The following is a 21,353-nucleotide window of genomic DNA, read 5'->3' as shown; positions in this document are numbered from 1 at the left end:
TTTCTGTTCTTCGTTTTATGTATCTGGGATTCTATCTGGTGTCATTTCTTTTTTCATCCTGAAAAACTTGTTTTGACCTGTTTTGGAGTATAGGTCTGATGGAGACTGAGTCTCTCAAGTTTTAGTTGTCTAAAAGTGTTACATTCTGCTTCTATTTTCGAAAGGTATTTTTACTGGTTATAGAATCCCATGATGACTGTCGTTTTCTTCCCAGGACTTTTAAAGATGCCCTTCCATTGTCTTTTGTTGTAGTTTCTGGTGAGAAATGAGTTATTTGTGTCATTTTTATCTTGTATATAATGTGTCTTCATATGTCTGGCTGTGCTTTTATGGTTTGCCCTTTGCTTGGGATTTTCAGCAGCTTGACTGGGGGTAGCTAGGTGTGGGCTTGTTTGTCTGGGTATTCTTCCTCCATGGCTGTGCTTCTGGTAGTCATGAACCCATTTCTAGAAAATCAATTATTTCAGTCATTATCTCCTGAAATAGATTTCCAATATCCTTTTCTTTTTCTCGTCCTGAGTTACGCTTGTATTACAGTGCTTCACACTGTACCACAGCCCTGGGGTTCTTGGTTCTTTCATTTTTCTTTCTCTTCTTCCGTGGTGTTTGAGTTTGCATGCTTTTTGTTGGGTTTAGGTTCACCAGTTCATTTCTCAGCAGTGTTCTGGTTACCCTGAAGTTCATCTAATGAATTTTTTGTTGATACATCTTAAATTTCTAACATGTTCTTAAGATTTTATTTATTTGTCAGAGAGAGAGAGAGAGCGAGCGAGCGCGCGTATGCAAAGCAGGCAGAGGCGGAGAGAGAAGCAGGCTCCCTGTCGAGCAAGGAGCCCAATGTGGAACTCGATCTCAGGACCCTGGGATCATGACCTGAGCCGAAGGCATCGGCTTAACCAATTGAGCCACCCAGGCGTCCCTCTAACATGCTCTTAAAAATGATTTCCATGACTTTATAAATTGCCCATCTCCTACATTGTGTCTGCTTTTTATTATGTCCTTCAGAATTTTTTCAAGATTTATTTATTTATTTGACAGAGCCAGAGAAAGAGAGTGAGAGAGGGAGACAGCAAGAGCAGGAATACAAGTAGGGGGAGTGAAAGAGGGACAAGCAGTCTTCCCGCCTAGCAGGCTTTGATCCCAGGACTCTAGGATCATGACCTGAGTCCAAGGCAGACACTTAACGACTGAGCCTCCCAGGTGCCCCCTGTAGCATTTTTATAAATATCTTTTGAGATGGTGTGACCCATGAGTCCATCATCCAGGCCATCTCTAGGTCTGCTTCTCTTTGACTCTGGGTGACACTTTCTTGGTCCTTAGCGAATTCATCAGTAGTTGATTATATGGTAGACATTTTATTTGGATACTGTGGACATAATCCTTCTAAGAAAGGGAGTGCCTTTCTTTAGGCTGCTAAAGTGGGGGGGGGGAACTGAGTCCATGGGGTGTCTTGTTGAGCCGGGCTTGGCAGAGCTGCCTTAATTTGAGTAGTGTCCTCTGGGCCTTCAAGGTTGTTTAGAACGAATGAGGCTCTGGTACTCTGCTTTTAGCTTGATGACTGAACTATTCATTTTCAAGACTGGGATAACTCTTTCTGCTTTAAAGTTCAGATGCCCTTTTCAGGGTTAATGTAAAGTTCTTTGTGTTTTCAGTTTCTTCAGGAGATACCTTGCTAACTTGGTGTCTGCCCCTGGCCTTCAGGTGGTAGCTGTCATTTACTCGCTGAACATCCAGAATATCTTTTGGAGGCTTCTCTCCCATCTTTTGCTTAGTTCAGAGTGTTTGGGAGGACAGTCTCTTTACCTAGGGAGAGGCCTCCTAGGACACTTCATGCCTGGAGATATCTTGCCCTCCCTCCAGCTTTTGGCAGACTAACTCATGCACTTGGTGAAGGCCTGAGGGAAAGCCTTGGTAAGTGGGTGTAGACTTGCTCCATGACTGGGGCTCCATGGAATTCCAGTTTCTCATGCCAGAACCCATGCTGTCAATAGTTCATTAAAAATTTGGCTTTTTTTTTAAATCCTTGTTTAACTTCTTAGTCTGTAACTGTCAGGGATCAAAGCAGCTTGTCACTTCCTAGTAGTCCTTCCAGGTTTCCTTATGTCCTCAGCTGCCTGATGGGTTGAAAACAACACTAACTGTAATTTGGGAGGTTTTCTGGCTTGTTTTTGTTATGAGGATGAGAACAGTGGTGGTATTTTGTGACTACTTTCTAAATCCTGCTGGAAGCTGTCCTATTCTTAGGACTTTCATGATTAGGTCCTGTTAGACGGACCATGTGTGAATATAGTACATGGCATTTTTTTCTAGGCTTTGTATTCACAGTGAATTTGAAGATCTGTTTTGAAAGCTAAATATCTTTGCATCTTACTTAAAGAAATCCTATTTCTTTTGTGAACTAATACTGCGACTTTTTGTCCTTTTAAATTCAGTATTTTGTATCCCATTTCTCTACTGGGCTATACTAGCGCTATCCAATAGAATTTTCTGTTGGAAATGCTCTTCATGTGCTTTGACCAATATGAGGGCCAACAGCCACATGTGGCTCTTGAGGGCTTGACATGTGGTTGGTGCAACTAAGAAACTGAACTTATAATTTACATTTAAACAACCATACATGGCTAGTGGCTACCATGAATAGCACAAGTCGATAGATTATATACATTATGGCAAAAACAGTGTAAGATATAGTTACACTGAACAATTCACGGAACCATTGTGGTTTCTGAACACACTTCTGTTAACTACTTTAAGACCTTCTTTGCCTTTTTGATACCACTTCAAACTTTGAGTCTGGGTTTTATGTGAGGAACAGAATTTGTGAAATCAAGCAATTTCCAAAGAATAAATAATTAGCTTTATAAAGTAATATCTACATACTTGCAAATATCAGTGAACTATTTGATTTAATATAAGAAATCTCATAGCAGCAAAATCCCCAGCTTTATCTCCTGAGGCTTTAGCCATCCTACTCTATAGTTGCTCGTGAAATTCAAACACGGACCAGCCTGAATGAAGAGAAATGTGTTATTTATCACACCAACAAGCTCTAGAGCTATAAGCAGAATTCAACTCTTAGTGCATATTATGAAATGTGATTGAGGAATTCTGTGAAAAGGGCCCTGGGCAAGGGGGCTGGGAGTTAGGACACGAAATACTGGTTTGATTGCCCACCCCCAAATTAGCACAGTTACCTTTGTAAAACTGTTTAGTTTGCTAATCTGTAAAGCAAAGGTCACCTGCCATTAGAATCTTAATTCTGTAATTTAAAATTAGAAGGAATCTTTGGAGGTTGCCTGATCTCTTTTCTGTCCTTAGACAAGATGATTATGGAACACTTTTGTGTTTTAAAAGATCTTAAAGATTCTAGTGCTGAATGCCTTCTGATGAAATCAGTGATAATGGGATTGACCCTGTTGGGGGGGGGATTATTTTGGCAACTAGATACACGTTGTTGGAGGAAATATTAACGCATGTGCTACTTTGCCTTTGTAGCTGGACAAATTTGCCAGCATAAGAATTCCAGGGAGCAAGAAGGAGAGACCTCCGCTTTCCAACCTGAAGACTGCGTTTGCAAGCAATGATTGCTCTTCCGAGGTGATGGAAAATATTCCAAAGCCACTGTCACAGAATGAAGTCTTAGAACTTTTTGAAAAGATGATGGTAAGAATTTTTTTTTTTCCCATAAAATGGTTGATGAAAAAAACCTTACCTTGTTAATGGACCAATGAACATTTAAGGCTTGTGTTCCATATATGATTTCTGATGTCCTTGAAGATAGCAATTTAGGCATACAGAGCTTTAGGATTACCAAAAAAAAAAAAAAAAAAAGAGGAAAATTGGCACACTACGTTGTTTTGTGTGTGTGTGTGTGTGTGTGTGTGTGTGTGTGTGTGTGTGTAATATACAGAATATATAAAAACCCTCTCAAGTATCATAATGGTACATTTTGAATCTTAAAGATTATCTAAGTGGTCTATTAGGGTTTGTTTGCATTTTAGAATGATCATCACAGTGCTGTGTATGCGTATGCTGATTTTGTTCATCTTTTTTTCTTGTTTGATTCCTTTCTTAGTTCTCAGGATAACCAGGTTCATAGAGTCCCAGAACATTTATATCTGAGGAGACTAGAACTTACTTATTTTGGGGTGTGTCTTTTCTGGTGGAGACAGTGCTGTAGAAGCTGCCTTTGGTTGGTTCCAATAAATGGTGATCCTGACTCTGCTCATGGGTAAACTAATTTGACCAAAAACCCACTGTGTTAAGTACGTTCAAAATAATTTATCACAAAATGAATGCTAATTGCATCTAAATAGTTTTTCATATAGTTCTTACCCTCAAGTTGCTTATCTTGGAGGAATCAAAATAAACATTTTGAAGAATTAAATGAGTAAGAAATGCCAGAGGGTTCTAATTAATGGTTAAGTTCCGTGTAAGTCAGAGTAGGAAGAAATTAATTTTTGAGATACCTCATTAGCTTCAGGGGAAGCGAAAATTGAAAGGTTATTATAGCAGCTTAGGAAAATTTCATGGAGCAGATGGACTTAGAGGCAGGTGTGGCCTTATAGGGTTGGAATAAGCAGAGGGAAAGGGCATTCTCTTAAGATGGGGAAATGACAGTGAACCAAGACAGAGCGAGGTACAAATAGCTCAGGGGGAATGTGTGAGAGGTTTGAAAAATTAGACTGGAGTGATAATTTAGGGCCGATTATGAGAGGATTTTTTTATACCATTTTGAAGAGTTGTGTAATATTTCAACTCAGGATTTATTTTCTCTATTCCTCTATTGTTTTTGACAGCCTTATTAGTTTTTAGGGAAATTGACTTATTTAGTGTATAAAATGTATTTGAAATTTGAGAAAGTTAATAGCTGGTTTCCTCATTATTCAACTGGGATCAACAAAATATTTACCCTTATATTGCCTTATTTTCTATTCATCAAATATTTGTGTTCAGTGTTATACATGGAGCTTTAGAAGGCCCAGAAAGAGAGAATGCCTAGTTTGTGTCTCCATAGGATTAATTAGTGTTAGTGATTCCTAACTTTTCATCACTGAGCATATGTTAGTATTGTTTTGCATGAGCCCTAGACTTGGGACATTCTTACCTATTATGTCAGCTCTTGATGAAGGACTAATTTTGTTTTTAATTAACCACATATGTATAACTCCTTATTAACTCTTTTGTCTCCATGAGTTGGTATCATTTTAGCCTTGAACAAAAAACCTTTTCTTTCCCCCCAGTTTTAGCGTATGTGCCACCAAAGGGAGGACTTTTGTTTTTGTTTTATATTTTGCTGGCCTTTGCCTCTGTTAATGAGGCTTGTATAATTATAGTTCTCTTCAATAGCACGTTGGAGGACTCAAGATAATAAAGTGCCCTTAGCTCCCTTCTCATTCCATGTACTATATGTGGAACCACTGACCTGAATTACCTAGGGGATTCTAGAATGGTACTACTTTCATTTCCTGGTGACTACTTTGTTAAGATGTTTTTCTTTTTGATCATGATTGCTAGTGGCATCTGAGTATGAGTGAGTAGGCTATTAATGTAAGGTGTTTACGAGGCCACATCTTAACACCACAAGCCATTAAAAGTATAGCTACCGGGAGTACTGAATACAGTTCACGGTATTCTGTACTGACTGTGATTACTGGAGGTATTTTTCAGTTACTGTGAAAAGGGTCAGTTACCCAGAGAAGGGTAAGACTTTCAGTGTTTGTAGTTATGAATAGGGCAGAAGGATATTGACATTTCTGAAGTGTTTACACAATACATATTTAATAACTGGGCCCGATCACTTGTTAAATCTAAACAGGTATCCTTGTTGGCAGAAAATCATTTGCAATCAAACTCATTTTACTCAGCAGCAGTAAAATGAAATTTTTGATGGGTCAGAGCTGCCCAGTTTGCTAAGTGAGTTTGTGAGAACTAAGGTCTTGTTTTAAAAAAAAAAAATAAAAAGGAATTAGGTTCTTCTTCCCTTTCTGATTGCTTGACTGACAATACATTGTAGGGGAAAATCCACTGATGGTTCTGGAGTTGAGGAAGTTCTCTTCCCTTCCCTAAATGTAGATGAGTGATATCTGTCAGGCTTTACAGGGTGCTTCATTTTTGACAAATTTAAAGCTGGTCTATGTCTGTAGAGAACGCTAGATGAAGCGTTGAGTTTGAATTCTTTTATTTTTACTTACATATCTAGTACTTCTTAAAATTTTTAACTTTTATTTGTTTAGTGAGTGGAAGAGTGAGAGAGCAGGGGAGGGGCAGAAGATGGAGGGACAGAGAGAATCTTGAGCAGACTCCCTGCTGAGTGCGGAGTCCCACAATATGTGACCCTGCGATCATGACCTCAGCGGAAATCAAGAGTTGTCACTTAACCAACTGCGCCATCTAGGCACTCCTGTCCATCGTACCTCTGTCCTTTCGAAGAAGCCTCATCAAATCTGCAATCTTAACGTCTTGGCATTTGCCGCTACAGGGATTTTCTATCATTTAAAATTTACATCTAAATTCCTAGTTTTGATATTGTGCAATTTTTAAAAACTTATTTAACTTTATCAAAGGTATTGAAGTAATTTTTACATAAAGTAAAAACTGTTCTTACAGAACCTTTTTTTTTTTTTTTTAAATAGTCTTCAGTGTGCTGACTTGATAGTGAGAGTTAAGGGTATAATGTTTGAATATTTGTAATCCTTTCATGTTTATTTTAGAGATGGATTTACTTGGTCTCTGGGAAATAGTTTATTGGGTTTTTCGGTCGAGGTTGGGTCGAGCCTTATTTTTTTAAGCAGTGATGAATGTTGAGACTACTTAAGGGCTCTTTTTCCCATTTGTCTTTTGGTAAAAGTGGAATTGTTATCCGAAAGCCCCTATTGGTTTCTGTGTGGATCTAGCTTTGTGAAATAGCTATGTGAACATCTTGTATATACAACTTTGATTTCTGGAAGTCAAGTTTCAGTGCTTACTATTGGACTCACCGTAGGTCTATGTTAACTGGTTTTTGAATGATTTGAGCATGGTAGATACAAGCTGAAAGTGACTTGATCATTGTAGCTGTTGCCTCTTTGTATCAGCCCCCTTGGCTTATTCTTGTGCTCCTGGTGAAATCCCAGGTGGGTCTCAGACTTTCTTTTGGCTTTGAGATTAAACAGAAAAAAATTATAAAATAATTTTGATCTAAAAAATAGCTCTCCCTTTCCCCCCTTACAGGCTGGCTTTACTTCAGGTCTCTAGTTGGGGCAGTGGTTAGGGAGTGAGCTTGGCCTCTTTTGTTTCTCTACCTTACTTGGCTGTGCTCTACTCTCCAGACTGCCAACTATTTCCTCCAGGACTACATGGGAGGTGAGGAGAGAAGGAATAAGAGTTTGCTTCTGGTCTAGGGTGTTTATAATCTGTCCTTGGTGCTCTGGGTGATGTTGGTTTTTATTGCTGCTGTAACAAATTACCATGGTTTTTGATGGCTTAAACGCCAACATACTGTCTCCTAGTTCTGCAAGTCAAAGTCCAGGTTGACTCACCTGGTTTCTCAGGTTTCACAAGGTTAAAATCTATGTCCAAATGGCTGGGATCTTACCGGATGCTTTGGGAAGAACCTCTTCCAAGTTCATGGTGGCAGAATCCAGTTCCTCGCTGTTGTAGGACTGAGGTCCTGGTTGTCCTCTGGCGGCTGCCTTAGCTCCCAAAGGCCTCTTTCCTATCGTTTGTGTGGGCCCCTACCTCTCTGTTATATGAAATCCATCTCCTGTTTAAAATTTCTATGCCTTCTCCTCCTGTGGCATCTCTTGTCTCCCTCTACAGAAAGTTCTCTGCTTTGAAGGACTCCTGTATTAGATTAGGCTCACCCAGATGACCCAGTATAGTATTGCAGAGTCCCCTTCTAACAGGTAATGTAACTCATTTATAGGACCAGAGATTAGGGCATGGACGTGGGGAACTGTTCTGCCTTTTACAGGTGTAGGAAATTACAGATGCTGATTCTTTTCTTCTGTAGCATTTTTGTGCTCCCTGGTGCCCAGTCTCACCCGCAGTTCCCTTGTCACTGTCATTGGTGATGTATCCTTTGGTCTTCTGCCCTGGTTTTCCGTGAGCCTGTTCCTCTGCAGGAGTCGCCTTCTGGATGCAGGACCTCTCAGAGGCCCAGGACTGCTGCTTCCCTGGGATGTACATCCTGCCCACGGGAAGCTGATGTATCCTTTGGCCCTTGCTCTTGTCCTTTATCTCATTCCCTTCAGAAGTTGCCCTCTAGGGAGTATAAACTACTTGATTCTTTCTTGCTATTCCAGATTTACCCTCCTAACTGTAAGTGGCTTTCTAATCATTAGATCTTATATGTAATACATTCCACTCCCTCTTGTCTGCAGCTCTCTTTCCTTTAGTTACCATGATATTCCTTTCCTTCTGATTGTCCTGTTTTCTGCACAGTTTTTACCAGGTTCCATTCTAGGTTTCCTGATTCTGATTTTCATTTCCTCAGGGCGTTACCTCTGGTCCTCTTATCTTTTCTTTGTCCACTTTGGTTCCTTTCACATTTCTCATGGGGGATGGGAGCCCTTTCATGTTAGAATATCCCCAGTATTCTGATGCTCTGCTGTCTTTGCAAGAGCAGCTATAATCAAACTCTGTAAAAGATGCTAAACCTCAACAAACCAGAAACTGATCTCATTCTTTTCTTTTGATATTTTTCCAACTTTACTGAGATACAATTGACCTATATAACATTGTGTAAGCTTAAGGTATACAATGATACAATGTTACTTGATTAATGCATATATATATATGTGTATATATATATATATATATGCTTTATAATGGCCCAGATATTTATTTTATTGAAGTACAGTTGACACACAATGTTAGTTTCAAGTGTACTACATAGTGATTGGAGCATATATATTTCTAAATGATTATCACAGTAAGGATAGTTAACATGTCTGTCACCTCATTTAGTTACCATACCTCACCCTCAGTCCCACAGTCAGAACTTTTAAGATTTAGGGGAGCCTGAATGGCTCAGTCGGTTGAGTGTCCAACTCTTGATTTCAGCTCAGGTCATGATGTCAGGGTCCTGGGATCCAGCCCCATCTCTTCTTGGGCTCTGCACTCAGCGGGGAATCAGCTTGAGGGTTTCTCGTCCTCTGCCCTTCCCCACCCCTTCAGATAAATAAATTAAAAAAAAGAACTTTCAAGACTGACTTTGAGCAATTTTCAATATACAATACAGCATTAGATTGACCAAGTTGTACATTAGATCCTCAGAATTTGTTAGTCTTAGAACTGTAAATTGTACTCTTTGACCGCCTTCATCCACTTCTCTCCAGCTTCCTTCATCCACTTCATTCACCAGCTCCGGGCAGCCACTAATCTGTTTCTGGGAGTTTGTTACTTCTAGATTGCACATGTAAGTAATACTATGTAGTATTTCTTTGACTTATTTCACCTAGTGTAATGCCCTTGGGGTTCATCCATACTGTTGCAAATGGCAGCATTTCCTTTCTTACGGCTGAGTAATATTCTATTATGTATATGTATACACTAGTTTCTTTATTCATTTATCTGAACTGATACTTAGTTTTTTTTTTCATTTTAGTTTCATAAATAGTACCGTAAACATGGAGGTACAGGTATCTCTTCCAGAGAGTGATTTTCATTTTCTTTGGATGCGTACCCAGAAGTGGGACTGCTGAGATCAGACAGAAGTTCTGGTTTTTTTAATTAATTAATTAATTAATTAATTTGGAATATCTGTACTATTTTTCACAGTGCCTGTAATAATTTACATTCTTACTAACAGTGCATGTGGGTTCCCACTTCTTCATTCTCACTAACACTTGATATCCTTTTGATAACTGCCATTTTAACAGGTATGAAGTGATACCTCTTGTGGTTTGTTTGTTTTTTAAAGATTTATTTATTTATTTAATTGACAGAGATCACAGGTAGGCAGAGAGGCAGGCATAGAGAGAGAGGAGGAAGCAGGCTCCCCGCTGAGCAGAGAGCCTGACTCGGGGCTCGATCCCAGGACTCTGGGGTCATGACCTGAGCTGAAGGCAGAGGCTTTAACCCACTGAGCCGCCCAGGCGCCCCTCTTGTGGTTTTTTATTTGGATTTTCTTGCTGATTAGTGATGAAGAATTTAGCCACTTCTTTATCATCTTTGGAATAGAGGTTTATTATGTTCTCACTTTTTTATTTTTTTTAAGGTTTTATTTATTTGACAGAGATCACAAGTAGGCAGAGAGGCAGGCAGAGAGAGAGAGAGAGGAGGAAGCAGGCTCCCTGCCGAGCAAAGAGCCTGATGTGGGGCTTGATCCCAGGACTCTGGGATCATGACCTGAGCTGAAGGCAGAGGCTTTAGCCCACTGAGCCACCCAGGTACCCCTGTTCTCACTTTTTAATAAGATTTCTTTGTTTGAGTTGTAGGAGTTCCTTATATATTTTGTATATTAACCTTTTGTCAGATGTGTGGTTCGTAAATATATTCTCCTATTCTGAGGTTGCCTTTTCATTTTGTTGATGGCTTTTTTGCTGTGCAAATTTGATGAAAGCCTACTTGCTTATTTTTGTTTTTATTGCTTGTGCTTTTTTTTTGTCCTATCCAAAAAGCATTACCCAAAACAATGTCCATGAACTTTCCCCCTGTATTTTCTTCTTGGAGTTCTATAGTTTTAGGTCTTAAATTTATGTCTTTAATACATTTTGAATTAATTTTTGAGTGGTGTAATGTAGGGGTCTAGTTGTATGTTTCTTTTTTGTCTGTGGTTAACCAGTATTCCCAACTGTATTTATTGAAGAGACCATCTTTCCCATTAGGTATTCTTGGCTTTCTTGTCAAATATTAGTTGACCATATATGTATGGTTTCTTTCTGGGCTCTTGATTCATTTGCATTGATCTATGTATCAGTTTTTATGCCAGTATAGTATTTTGGTTACTGTAGTTTTGTAATATAGTTTGAAGTCATTAAGCATGATCCCTCCAGCTTTATTTTTCAAGACTGCTTTGGTTAATCATGGTATTCTGTGGTTCCATAAAAAACAGTGTAAGACTGTTTTTCCTATTTATATAAAAATGTGGTTGGAATCTTGATAGGGATTGCATTTACTTTATAGATGGCTTTAGGTAGGATGGATATTTTAACAATACTAATTGTTACCTATGAGCATAAAATGTTTTCCCATTTATTTGTGTACTCATATTTTTCACCATTGCTTTACATGTACAGATCTTTTACCTCCCTAAATTTATTCTTGCTTTATTGACTTTCATCCTATTGTAAATGAGATTGTTTAATTTTTTTTTTCAGATAGTTCACTGTTACTGTATAGAAATGCGTCTGATTTTTGTGTGTTGATTTTATATCCTGCCACTTTACTGAATTCATCTGTTCTCAGTTTTTTTGGTGGAGCCCTCAGGGTTTTCTATATATAATATCCTCTGTAAATATGTGACAGCGTTACTTCTTCCTTTTCAATCTGGTTGCTTTTTATTTCTTGCTTCTGCTCTGGCTATGACTTAGAGTACTAGGTTGCTTTAGGTGAGAGTAGGCATCCTTATCTGTTTCATGATCTTGGAGAAAAAGCTTTCAGTCTATAACCATTTGAGTACAGGTGGACTATGGGCTTTTTATACGGCCTTTAATATGTTGAGGTCTGCTTCTATTCCCAGTTCACTGAGTTTTTATCACGAATGGATGTTGAATTTCGTCAGATGAATCCTACTTTTCTGTGGTGTACAGTCCTTTTAATGTACTGTTTAATTTAGCTTGCTAGTATTTTGTTGAGAGTTTCTGCTTCTAGAATGGATAAAGAAGATGTGGTATATATATACAATGGAATACTATGCAGCCATCAAAAGAAATGAAATCTTGCTGTTTGCGATGACATGGATGCAACTAGAGGGTATTATGCTTAGCGAAATAAGTCAATCAGAGAAAGACAATTATCATATGATCTCCCTGATATGAGGAAGTTGAGAGGCAATGTGGGGGGTTTGTGGGGTAGGAAGGGAATAAATGAAACAAGATAGGATGTGGGGGAGACAAACCATAAGAGACTGTTAATCTCACAAAACAAACTGAGGGTTGCTGGGGGGGAGGGGGGTAGGGAGAGGATGGTGGGGTTATGGACACTGGGGAAGGTATGTGCTATGGTGAGTGCTGTGAAGTGTGTAAACCTGGCGATTCACAGACCTGTACCCCTGGGGCTAATAATACATTATATGTTAATAAAAAAATAAAAAATTAAAAGAGTTTCTGCATCCAAATTCATTGGTGATAATGGCTTAGATTATTCTTGAAGTGTCCTTGTCTGGCTTGGCATTAGGGTAATGATGGCTTGGTAAAGAGTTAGGGAGTATTCCCTCTTTCCCTCTTCTTCAGTCTTTTGGAAGAGTTTGAGGAAAGTGGGTGTTAATTCTTCTTTAAATGTTTGGTTACCTAGTGAAACCATCCAGTCTTGACTTTGGGCAGTTTTCGTTATTGATTAAACTTCAGTGTTCTATTGGTGTGTTCAGATTTTTTGTTTCTTCATGATTCGATCTTGGTAAGTTGTGCGTTTGTAGGAATTTATCCCTTTCTTATAGGTTGTCCAATTCGTTGGTGTGTATATATAGTTTAGAGTAGTCTCTTATGACCCTCTGTGTATTGGTGATAGGATTTGTAATATGTCCTCTCTGATTTCTGATCTGAGTGTTCTCTCTTTTTTTTTTTATTTTTTATTTTTTTTAATATGCGCCACACCCAATGTTCCATGCAATACATGCCCTCCTTAATACCTCCTTAATTTCTTAAGGAATCACCAGGCTCACCCAACGCCCCACCCACCTCCCCTCCAAAACCCTCAGTTTGTTTCTCAGTGTTCAGTCTCTCATGGTTTGTCTTCCCCTCTGATTGCCCCCAACTCACTTCTCCTCTCCATCTCCCAATGTCCTCAGTATTATTCCTTATGCTCCACAAGTAAGTGAAACCATATGATAATTGACTTTCTCTGCTTGACTTATTTCACTCAGCATAATCTCCTCCAGTCCCATCCATGTTGATACAAAAGTCGGGTATTCATCCTTTCTGCTGGAAGCATAATACTCCATTGTATATATGGGCCATTTTATCTGTTGAAGGGCATCTTGGCTCTTTCCACAGTTTGGCGACTGTGGTCATTGCTGCCACCCAGCAATGAACATTGGGGTACAGACAGCCCTTCTTTTCACTACATCTGTATCATTGGGGTAAATACCCAGTAGTGCAATTGCAGGGTCATAGGGTAGCTCTGTTTTTAATTTCTTAAGGAATCTTCACACTGTTTTCCAAAGTGGCTGCACCAACTTGCATTCCCACCAACAGTGTAAGAGGGTTCCCCCTTCTCCACATCCTCTCCAACACTTGTTGTTTCCTGTCTTGTTGATTTTGGCCATTCTACCTGGTATAAGGTGGTATCTCAATGTGGTTTTGGTTCGAATCTCCCTGATGGCTAATGATGATGAACATTTTTTCATGTGTCTGTTAGTCATTTGTATGTCTTCTTTGGAGAAGTGTCTGTTCATGTCTTCTGCCCATTTTTTGACATGATTATCTGTTTTGTGTGTGTTGAATTTGAGGAGTTCTTTATAGATCTAGGATATCAGCCATTTGTAGTATCATTTGTGAATATCTTCTTCCATTCATTCTGTGGGTTACCTCTTTGTTTTGTTGACTGTTTCCTTTGCTGTGCAGAAGCTTTTGAGCTTGATGAAGTCCCAAAAGTTCATTTTTGCTTTTGTTTCCTTTGCCTTTGGAGACATGTCTTGAAAGAATTTGCTGTGGCCGTTGTTGAAGAGGTTACTATCTATGTTCTCCTCTAGGATTCTGATGGATGCCTGCCTCACGTTGAGGTCTTTTATCCATTTCGAGTTTATCTTTGTGTATGGTGTAAGAGAATGGTTGAATTTCATTCTTCTACATATAGCTGTCTGAAAACTACATATAGCTTTCCTAGCACCATTTATTGAAGGGCCTGTCTTTTTTCCACTGTATATTTTTTCATGCTTTGTCGAAGATTATTTGACCATAGAGTTGCAGGTCCATATCTGGGCTCTCTACTTTGTTCCACTGGTCTATGTATTTATTTTTGTGCCAGTACCATGCTGTCTTGGTGATCACAGCTTTGTAGTAAAGCTTGAAATCAAGCAATGTGATGCCCCAGTTTTGTTTTTCAACATTTCCGTAGCAATTTGAGGTCTATTCTGGTTCCATACCAATTTTAGGATTGTTTGTTCCAGCACTTCAAAAAATGTCAGTGAATTTTGATCAGGATGGCATCAAAAGTATAGATTGCTCTGAGCAGTATAGACATTTTAACAATGTTTATTCTTCCAACCCATGAGCATGGAATGCTTTTCCATCTTTTTGTGTCTTATTCTATTTTTTTCATGAGTGTTCTGTAGTTCCTTGAGTACAGATCCTTTGCCTCTTTCATTAGGTTTATTCCAAGCTATCTTCTCATTCTTGGTGCTATAGTAAAGGGAATCGATTTTCTCATTTCCCTCTCTATATTTTCATTATTAGTTTATAAGAAAGCAACAGATTTCTATGCATTGATTTTGTATCCTGCAACATTACTGAATTGCTGTATGAGTTCTAGTAGTTTGGGGGTGGAGTCTTTTGGGTTTTCCATAGAATGTATCATGTCATCCACAAAGAGAGAGAGTTTGATTTCTTCTTTGCCAATTTGAATACATTTTATTTCTTTTTGTTGTCTAATTGCTGTTGATAGGACTTCTAGTACTGTGTTGAACAACAATGGCAAGAGTGGGCGTCCTTGTCGTGTACGTGATCTCAAAGGGAAGGCTGTCTGCTTTTCCCCACTGAGGATGATACTCACTGTGGCTTTTTCATAGATAGGTTTTATGAAGTTGAGGAATGTTCCCCATATCCCTATACTTTGAATCGTTTTAATCAGGACCGGATGCTGTATTTTGTGAAATGCTTTTCCTGCATCAATTGAGAGGACCATGTGGTTCTTCTCTTTTCCCATATTGATTCGTTCTATCTCATTAATTGATTTGGGAATATTGAACCACCCTTGCTTCCCATGGATAAATCCCACCTGGTCATGGTGGATAATCTTTTTAATGTACTATTGGATCCTATTAGGATCTTGTTGAGAATCTTAGCACCCATATGCCTCAGGGATATTGGTTTGAAATTCTCATTTTTGGTGGGGTCTTTGCCTCGTTTGGGGATCAGGGTAATGCTTGCTTCATTGAAAGAGTCTGGAAGTTTTCCTTCTTTTTCTGTTTTTTGAAACAGCTTCAGGAGAATAGGTATTATTTCTTCTTTGAATTTTGGTAGAGTTCCCCAGGGAATCCATCAAGTCCTGGGCTCTTGGGAGGGTTTTGGTCACTGCTTCAATATCGTTACTAGATATTGGCCTATTCAAGTTGTCAATTTCTTCCTGATTCAGTTTTGGAAGTTTATAGATTTCTAGGAATGCATCTATTTCTTCTAGGTCTCTTAACTTATTGGCATATAACGGTCGATAATAATTTCAAATCATTATTTCTGTTTCCTTGGTGTTAGTTGTGATCTCTCCCTTCTCATTCACAATTTTATTAAGTTGGGTCCTCTCTCTCTTTTTGGATTGGTTTGGATTAGATTAGATTTATCGATCTTATTTTTTCTTTCAAAGAACCAGCTTCTAGTTTCTTTGATGTGTTCTACTGTATCTCTATTTTCTAACTCATTGATCTCTGCTCTAATCTTGATTATTTCCTTTCTTGTGTGTGGGGTTGGCTTAATTTGTTGTTGATTTTCCAGTTCTTTAAGGTGTAAAGAGAGCTAGATTTTTCAATTTTTTGAATTCTGGATTTTTCAATTTTTGTATTCTGGATTTTTCAGTGTTTTTGAGTGAGGCTTAGATGGCTATGTATTTCCCCGTTAGGACCGACTTTGCTGTATCCCACAGATTTTGGACTGAAGTGTCTTCATTCTCATTGGTTTTCATGAATTGCTTAAGTTCTTCTTTGATTTCCTGGTTGATCTAAACATTGTTAAGCAAGGTGGAATTTAGCTTCCAAGTGTTTGAATTCCTTCCAGACTTTTTCTTGTGGTTGAGTTCCACTTCCAAAGCACTGTGGTCTGAGCATATTCAGGGAATAATCTCAATCTTTTGATATTGGTTGAGCCCTGATTTGTGACCCAGTATGTGGTCTATTCTGGAGAAAGTTCCATGTACACTCGAGAAGAATGAGTATTCTGTTGTTTTAGGGTGGAATGTTCTGTGTATATCTGTGAGGTCCATCTGGTCCAGTGCATCATTTAAAGCTCTTGTTTCTTTATTGATTTTCTGCTTGGATGATCTGTCTATTACTGAGAGTGGCATGTTAAGATCCCCTACTGTTAATGTATTCATATTAATATGACTATTTATTTTTTAAAAGATTTTATTTATTTGACAGAGATCACATGTAGGCAGAGAGGCAGGCAGAGAAGAGAGGGGGGGAAGCAGGCTTCCTGCTGAGCAGAGTGCCCGATGTGGGGCTCGATCCCAGGACCCTGAAATCATGACCTGAGCCGAAGGCAGTGGCTTAACCCACTGAGCCACCCAGGCACCTGACTATTTTGATTAGCAGTTGGCTTAAGTAGTTGGCTGCTCCCATATTGGGGGCATAAATATTTACAATTGTTAGATCTTCTTGGTGGATAGACCTTCTAAAAATGTAGTGTCCTTCTGTATCTCTGACTTTAGCTTAAAAATCTAATTTATCTGATATGAGAATCAGTACCCCAGCTTTCTTTTGAGGTCCATTGACATGAAAGATGCTTCTCTATCCCTTCACTTTCAGTCTGGATATATCTTTAGGTTCCAAATGTGTCTCTTGTAGACAGCATATGGACAGGTCTGTCGTTTTATCCAACCTGCAACCTTGTGCCATTTTATGGGAGTATTTAGGCCATTCACGTCAAGAGTGATTATTAAAAGGTAAGTTTTTATTGACCTCGTGTTGCTTTGAAGTCCTTGTTTCTATAGATTGTCTCTGTGTATTTCTGTTCTATGTTACTCTTGGGTTCTTCTTTTATAGAACCTCCCCCTCCCCTTAATATTTCTTGTAGTGCTGGCTTGGTGGTCGCATACCCTTTTAAACCTTGCTGGTCTTGGAAGCTTTTTATCTGTCCATCCATTTTGAATGTCAGCCTTGTTGGATGAAGTATTCTTGGCTGCATGTTCTTCTCATTTAGTGCCCTGAATATGTCTTGCCAGCCCTTTCTGGCTTGCTAGGTTTCTGTGGACAGGTCTAATGTTATTCTGATGGTCCTTCCTCTGTATGTAAGGAATCTCTTCGCCCTAGCTGTCCTTAAGAATTTCTGTCTGAAATTATGATTTGTGAATTTCATAATTAAGTGTCTGGATGTCTTTCTAGACTCATTGGTCTTGCCTCTAGGACACGGACACTTGTTCCATTCCCCAGATTAGGGAAATTTTCATCCAGAGTGTGTTCAACTATATCTTCTAGTCTTCTCTCTCTCTCTACCCCCACAGGGATCCCAATAATTCTGACGCTGGAACATTTCATGGCATCATTTATTTCCCTAATTCGGTTTTCATGGCTTCTAAGCTGTTTGTTCCAGGCCTCCTCCTTATTCTTCTTTTCTATTAGTTTATCTTCCAGATCACTAATTCTATCTTCTGCCTTGGGTTACTCTAGCTGATAGAGTATTTAGATTAGATTGGATCTCATTGATAGCATTTTTAACTTCTGCCAGATCAGCTCTCACTTCCTCCCTTAGAGATTCTATGTTGTCACTAATGGTCTTCTCCAACCTATCCATTGCCTAGATAATTGTTACCCTGAATTCCCTTTCCGAATACTGTTTATGTCCATATCCAGTAGTTCTGTGGCAGAGGGCACAATCTCTGGATTTTTCCTCTGTTGGGTGTTTCTCCTCCTAGTCATTTTGGTGAAAGGTGGTTGAAGGGATCTATAACTGAATATATCATCCATGACCCAGGCAAGGTGCACCCTTCCATCCACTCATAAGATATCCCGGTGATCACACTCTGGGTGTCACAGTAAGCTGGACTATGTGCCTTGATCTGAGAACAGCAGATCTGACCATGCTGACATCCTGATCTTAGACTTCCAGCTTCCAGAACTGAAGCTTGCTCATGAAAGCAGTCCTCAGAAGGGTTGCAGCTTTGAGTTTTAGCTGGCAAGAGAAGGGTAATTTCTGAATACTCAGAACACTGAGTGTTTCTCTTTGAGTTGATCATTTTTTTTCCCTTTTCAAATCTACCTCTTTGTTTCATGATTTTTTCCCCCATTTAAAAAATATTTTCTTTTTAAAATTTTTTTTAAAGATTTTATTTATTTATTTGACAGAGAAACAGACACAGCGAGAGAGGGAACACAAGCAGGGGAGTGGGAGAGGCAGGCCTCCCACTGAGCAGGGAGCCTGATGTAGGGCTGGATCCCAGGACCTTGGGATCATGACCTGAGCTGAAGGCAGACACTTAATGACTGAGCCACTCAGGCACTCCTAAAATATTTTCTAATCCGTTCTAATCTTTATTATGTCTTTAACTTTGGGCTGAGTTTATTTCTTCCTTGAGCTATAAAGCCAGCTTGTTAATTTGGGATATTTCTTTAAGGATTTATTTATTTTAGGGGGAGAGAGAGTATAAACACACACACACACACACACACACACACTCTCTCTCTCTCTCTCTCTCTCTCTCTCTCTCTGGGGAGGGACTGAGGGGAAAGAGAGAGAATCCTTAAGCCAACTCCCCGATGAGCGCTGACCCGGATGCTCTGAGATCATGACCTGACCTGAACCAAGAGTTGGCGGCTCAACGACTGAGCCACCTGGGTGGCCCTAATTTGAAATATTTCTTTTTTAATGTAGGTATTTATTGCTGTAAGGTTGTGTCATACTGCTGTGGCTGTATCCTACTGGTATTGGTACGTTGTGATTTTGTTTTCATTGGTCTTCAGGTAGTTTTATTTTTCCCTTTTCATTTCTTCTTTGTCCCATTGATTGTGCAAGATGGTGTTGTAAAATTTCCACATATTTGAATTTACAGCTTTCCTCTTGTTACTGTTTTCTAGTGTCTCACCATCATGATCAGAGAAGATACTTGATAATATTTTATCTTGTTGAATTTTGAGGCTTGTTTTGTGGCCTAACATATGCTAAATCCTGAAAATGTTCTATGTGTGTTTGAGAAGAATTAGTATTTTGCTATTCCTGAATAGTAGACTTTCTATATATCCATTCTATAGTATTGTTCAAATTTGCTCTTTCCTGACTAATTCTGTCTGGATCAGATTGTGGGGGTATTATATTGTTTAACTATTGTATTGCAGTTAATTTCTCTTTAGTTCTGTAATACCTACTGGATATAATTATGTTCTCAGATGTTGGGAGCATAAATAGTTAGAATTGTTTTTAGCTTCCTGATGAATTGATCAAATTGATCCCTTTGCCATTACATAGTCTTCATCTTTTGCGACCAGTTTTAGCTGAATTGTTTTTTTCTGATAAAACTGATTTTTTAAAAAATTAAAGATCTTATTTATTTGAGGAAAGTGAGAGCGAGAGAGATCATACATAAGCATGAGTGTGGGGAGGGAGAGGGAGAAGCAAACTCCCTGCTGAGCAAGGAGCTAGATGCGATCTGGGAGTTGATCCCAGTACCCTGGGATATATGACCTGAGCCATGCAGGTGCCCCCAAAATGATTTCTTTTGGTTACCATTTGTTTGGAATGCATTTTTTCATTCCTTTACTCTCAGCCTATGTATGCCCTTACAGCTAAAGGGATTCTCTTGTAGGCAGCATGTTATTGGATCTTCTTAAAATCCATTCAGCCATTTTGTGTCTTTTGGGAGAATTTTATCCATTTGTGTTTATTGAGAAGGACTTTCTGTTGCCATGGTAATTGTTTCCTTTAGATTTTTAATTCTTTCATTGTGGTGGTCTTTTGTGATTGACTTTTTATGGCAGCATGTTATGAACACCTTTATAGCCTTGTGCTATATAAAAGATTTTCCTTTATTGTTACCATGAGGCTTATAGTAAATATCGTAGAGTTAAAATATCCTGCTTTATGCTGACAACTTTAATAGCAAATGAAAGCTTTATACTACTTTCACCTTTTAGGTTGTGAGTGTTACAATTGACATTTCTTTTAGTATTGTGTAACAATAACAAATTGTAGTTGTAGTTCATAGGTTTGACTTTTTAAAACTAGCATAAATGACTTGCAAAATCAGAATTTGACTTTTTCTTATTGATTTCTTATTTCTTTTTCTATATATTTTTGTAGGGATCAGTGTCCTTTTATTTCAGCTTGAGAATGTCTTTTAGCATTTCTTTTTTTTTTTAACACATGTATAAATATGTATTTATTTACTTTTTAATTTTTTAATTTTTTTATAGACATATAATGTATTATTAGCTCTTTTAGCATTTCTTATAAGACAGGTTACTGGGGATGAACTCAGTCAGCTTTTGTTTTGGGAAAGTCCTATCTCTCCTTTATTTCTGAAGGACACCTTTGCTGGATATACTATTCTTTGTTGACTTTTTTCTTTCAGCACTTTGAATGTTTCATTCATTTGGCTTATGAAGTGTTTAGTGGGTAATCTGCTAATAGTCATATGGGGTCCCCTTATTTGTCACTAGTCCCTTTTCCTCCTTATGCTTTCAGAATTCTCTTTGTGTGTGACTTGTGGCTATTTAATTATAATGTGTCTCAATGTAGCTTTTTGGGTTCAACCTATGTAGAAGTCCTTGGACCTTTTGAATCTGGACGTCCATTTCTCCCCCCAAGTTAAGGAGATTTTTAGCCTTTATCATTGTAGACTTGTTCTTATCTGCACCCACCCCACCGCCGCAGAGGTTTATACTTGATATTTTGTTTCTCTTGTTAGTGTCCCATAGACATTTTTTTAAAAAATTTTATTTATTTATTTTGACAGAGAGAGATGACAAGTAGGCAGAGAGGCAGGCAGAGAGAGAAGGGGAAGCAGGCTCCCCACTGAACAGAGAGCCCAATGTGAGGCCCAATCCCAGGACCCTGAGACCGTGACCTGAGCTGAAGGCAGAGGCTTTAACCCACTGAGCAACCCAGGTGCCCCACATAGACATTTTTTATTTTCATTTTCTCCTTAGACTAGATAATTTCAAATGATTTATCTTTGAATACCTTGACTTTCTCTTATTCCCCTTTTGATGGTTTCTTTGAACTTCATTTTGCTCGTACTACCTTCTAATTTCATTTAGTTGTCTGCATTGTTTTAGAACACTTCAAAGAAGATTATTTGGAATTTTTTGTCAGCTGATAGACTTCTATTTTTTTTAGGATTGTTACTGGAAC

General features: G+C 38.6%; 1 protein-coding gene across 4 annotated transcripts in view; it reads left to right on the top strand.

The window, feature by feature from the left end:
• Window positions 1-21,353, top strand: part of LOC111146997 (diaphanous related formin 3) — a 517,296-nt gene that overhangs the window by 44,923 nt on the left and 451,020 nt on the right. For 3 of the 4 annotated variants that reach the window (XM_022502825.1, XM_022502824.1, XM_022502823.1), the window contains one exon: window positions 3,496-3,663. The exons of the other annotated variant lie outside the window; for it this stretch is intronic. In XM_022502825.1, the coding sequence (XP_022358533.1) occupies window positions 3,496-3,663 (168 nt within the window). The remainder of the gene's footprint in view (window positions 1-3,495; window positions 3,664-21,353) is intronic. 4 annotated transcript variants of the gene reach the window in all.

The sequence above is a fragment of the Enhydra lutris genome, unplaced genomic scaffold (assembly GCF_002288905.1).
Source record: "Enhydra lutris kenyoni isolate GAN:26980312 unplaced genomic scaffold, ASM228890v2 scaffoldscaffold15, whole genome shotgun sequence".
Taxonomy (NCBI): domain Eukaryota; kingdom Metazoa; phylum Chordata; class Mammalia; order Carnivora; family Mustelidae; genus Enhydra; species Enhydra lutris.
This window is presented reverse-complemented; position numbering and strand designations above follow the sequence as displayed.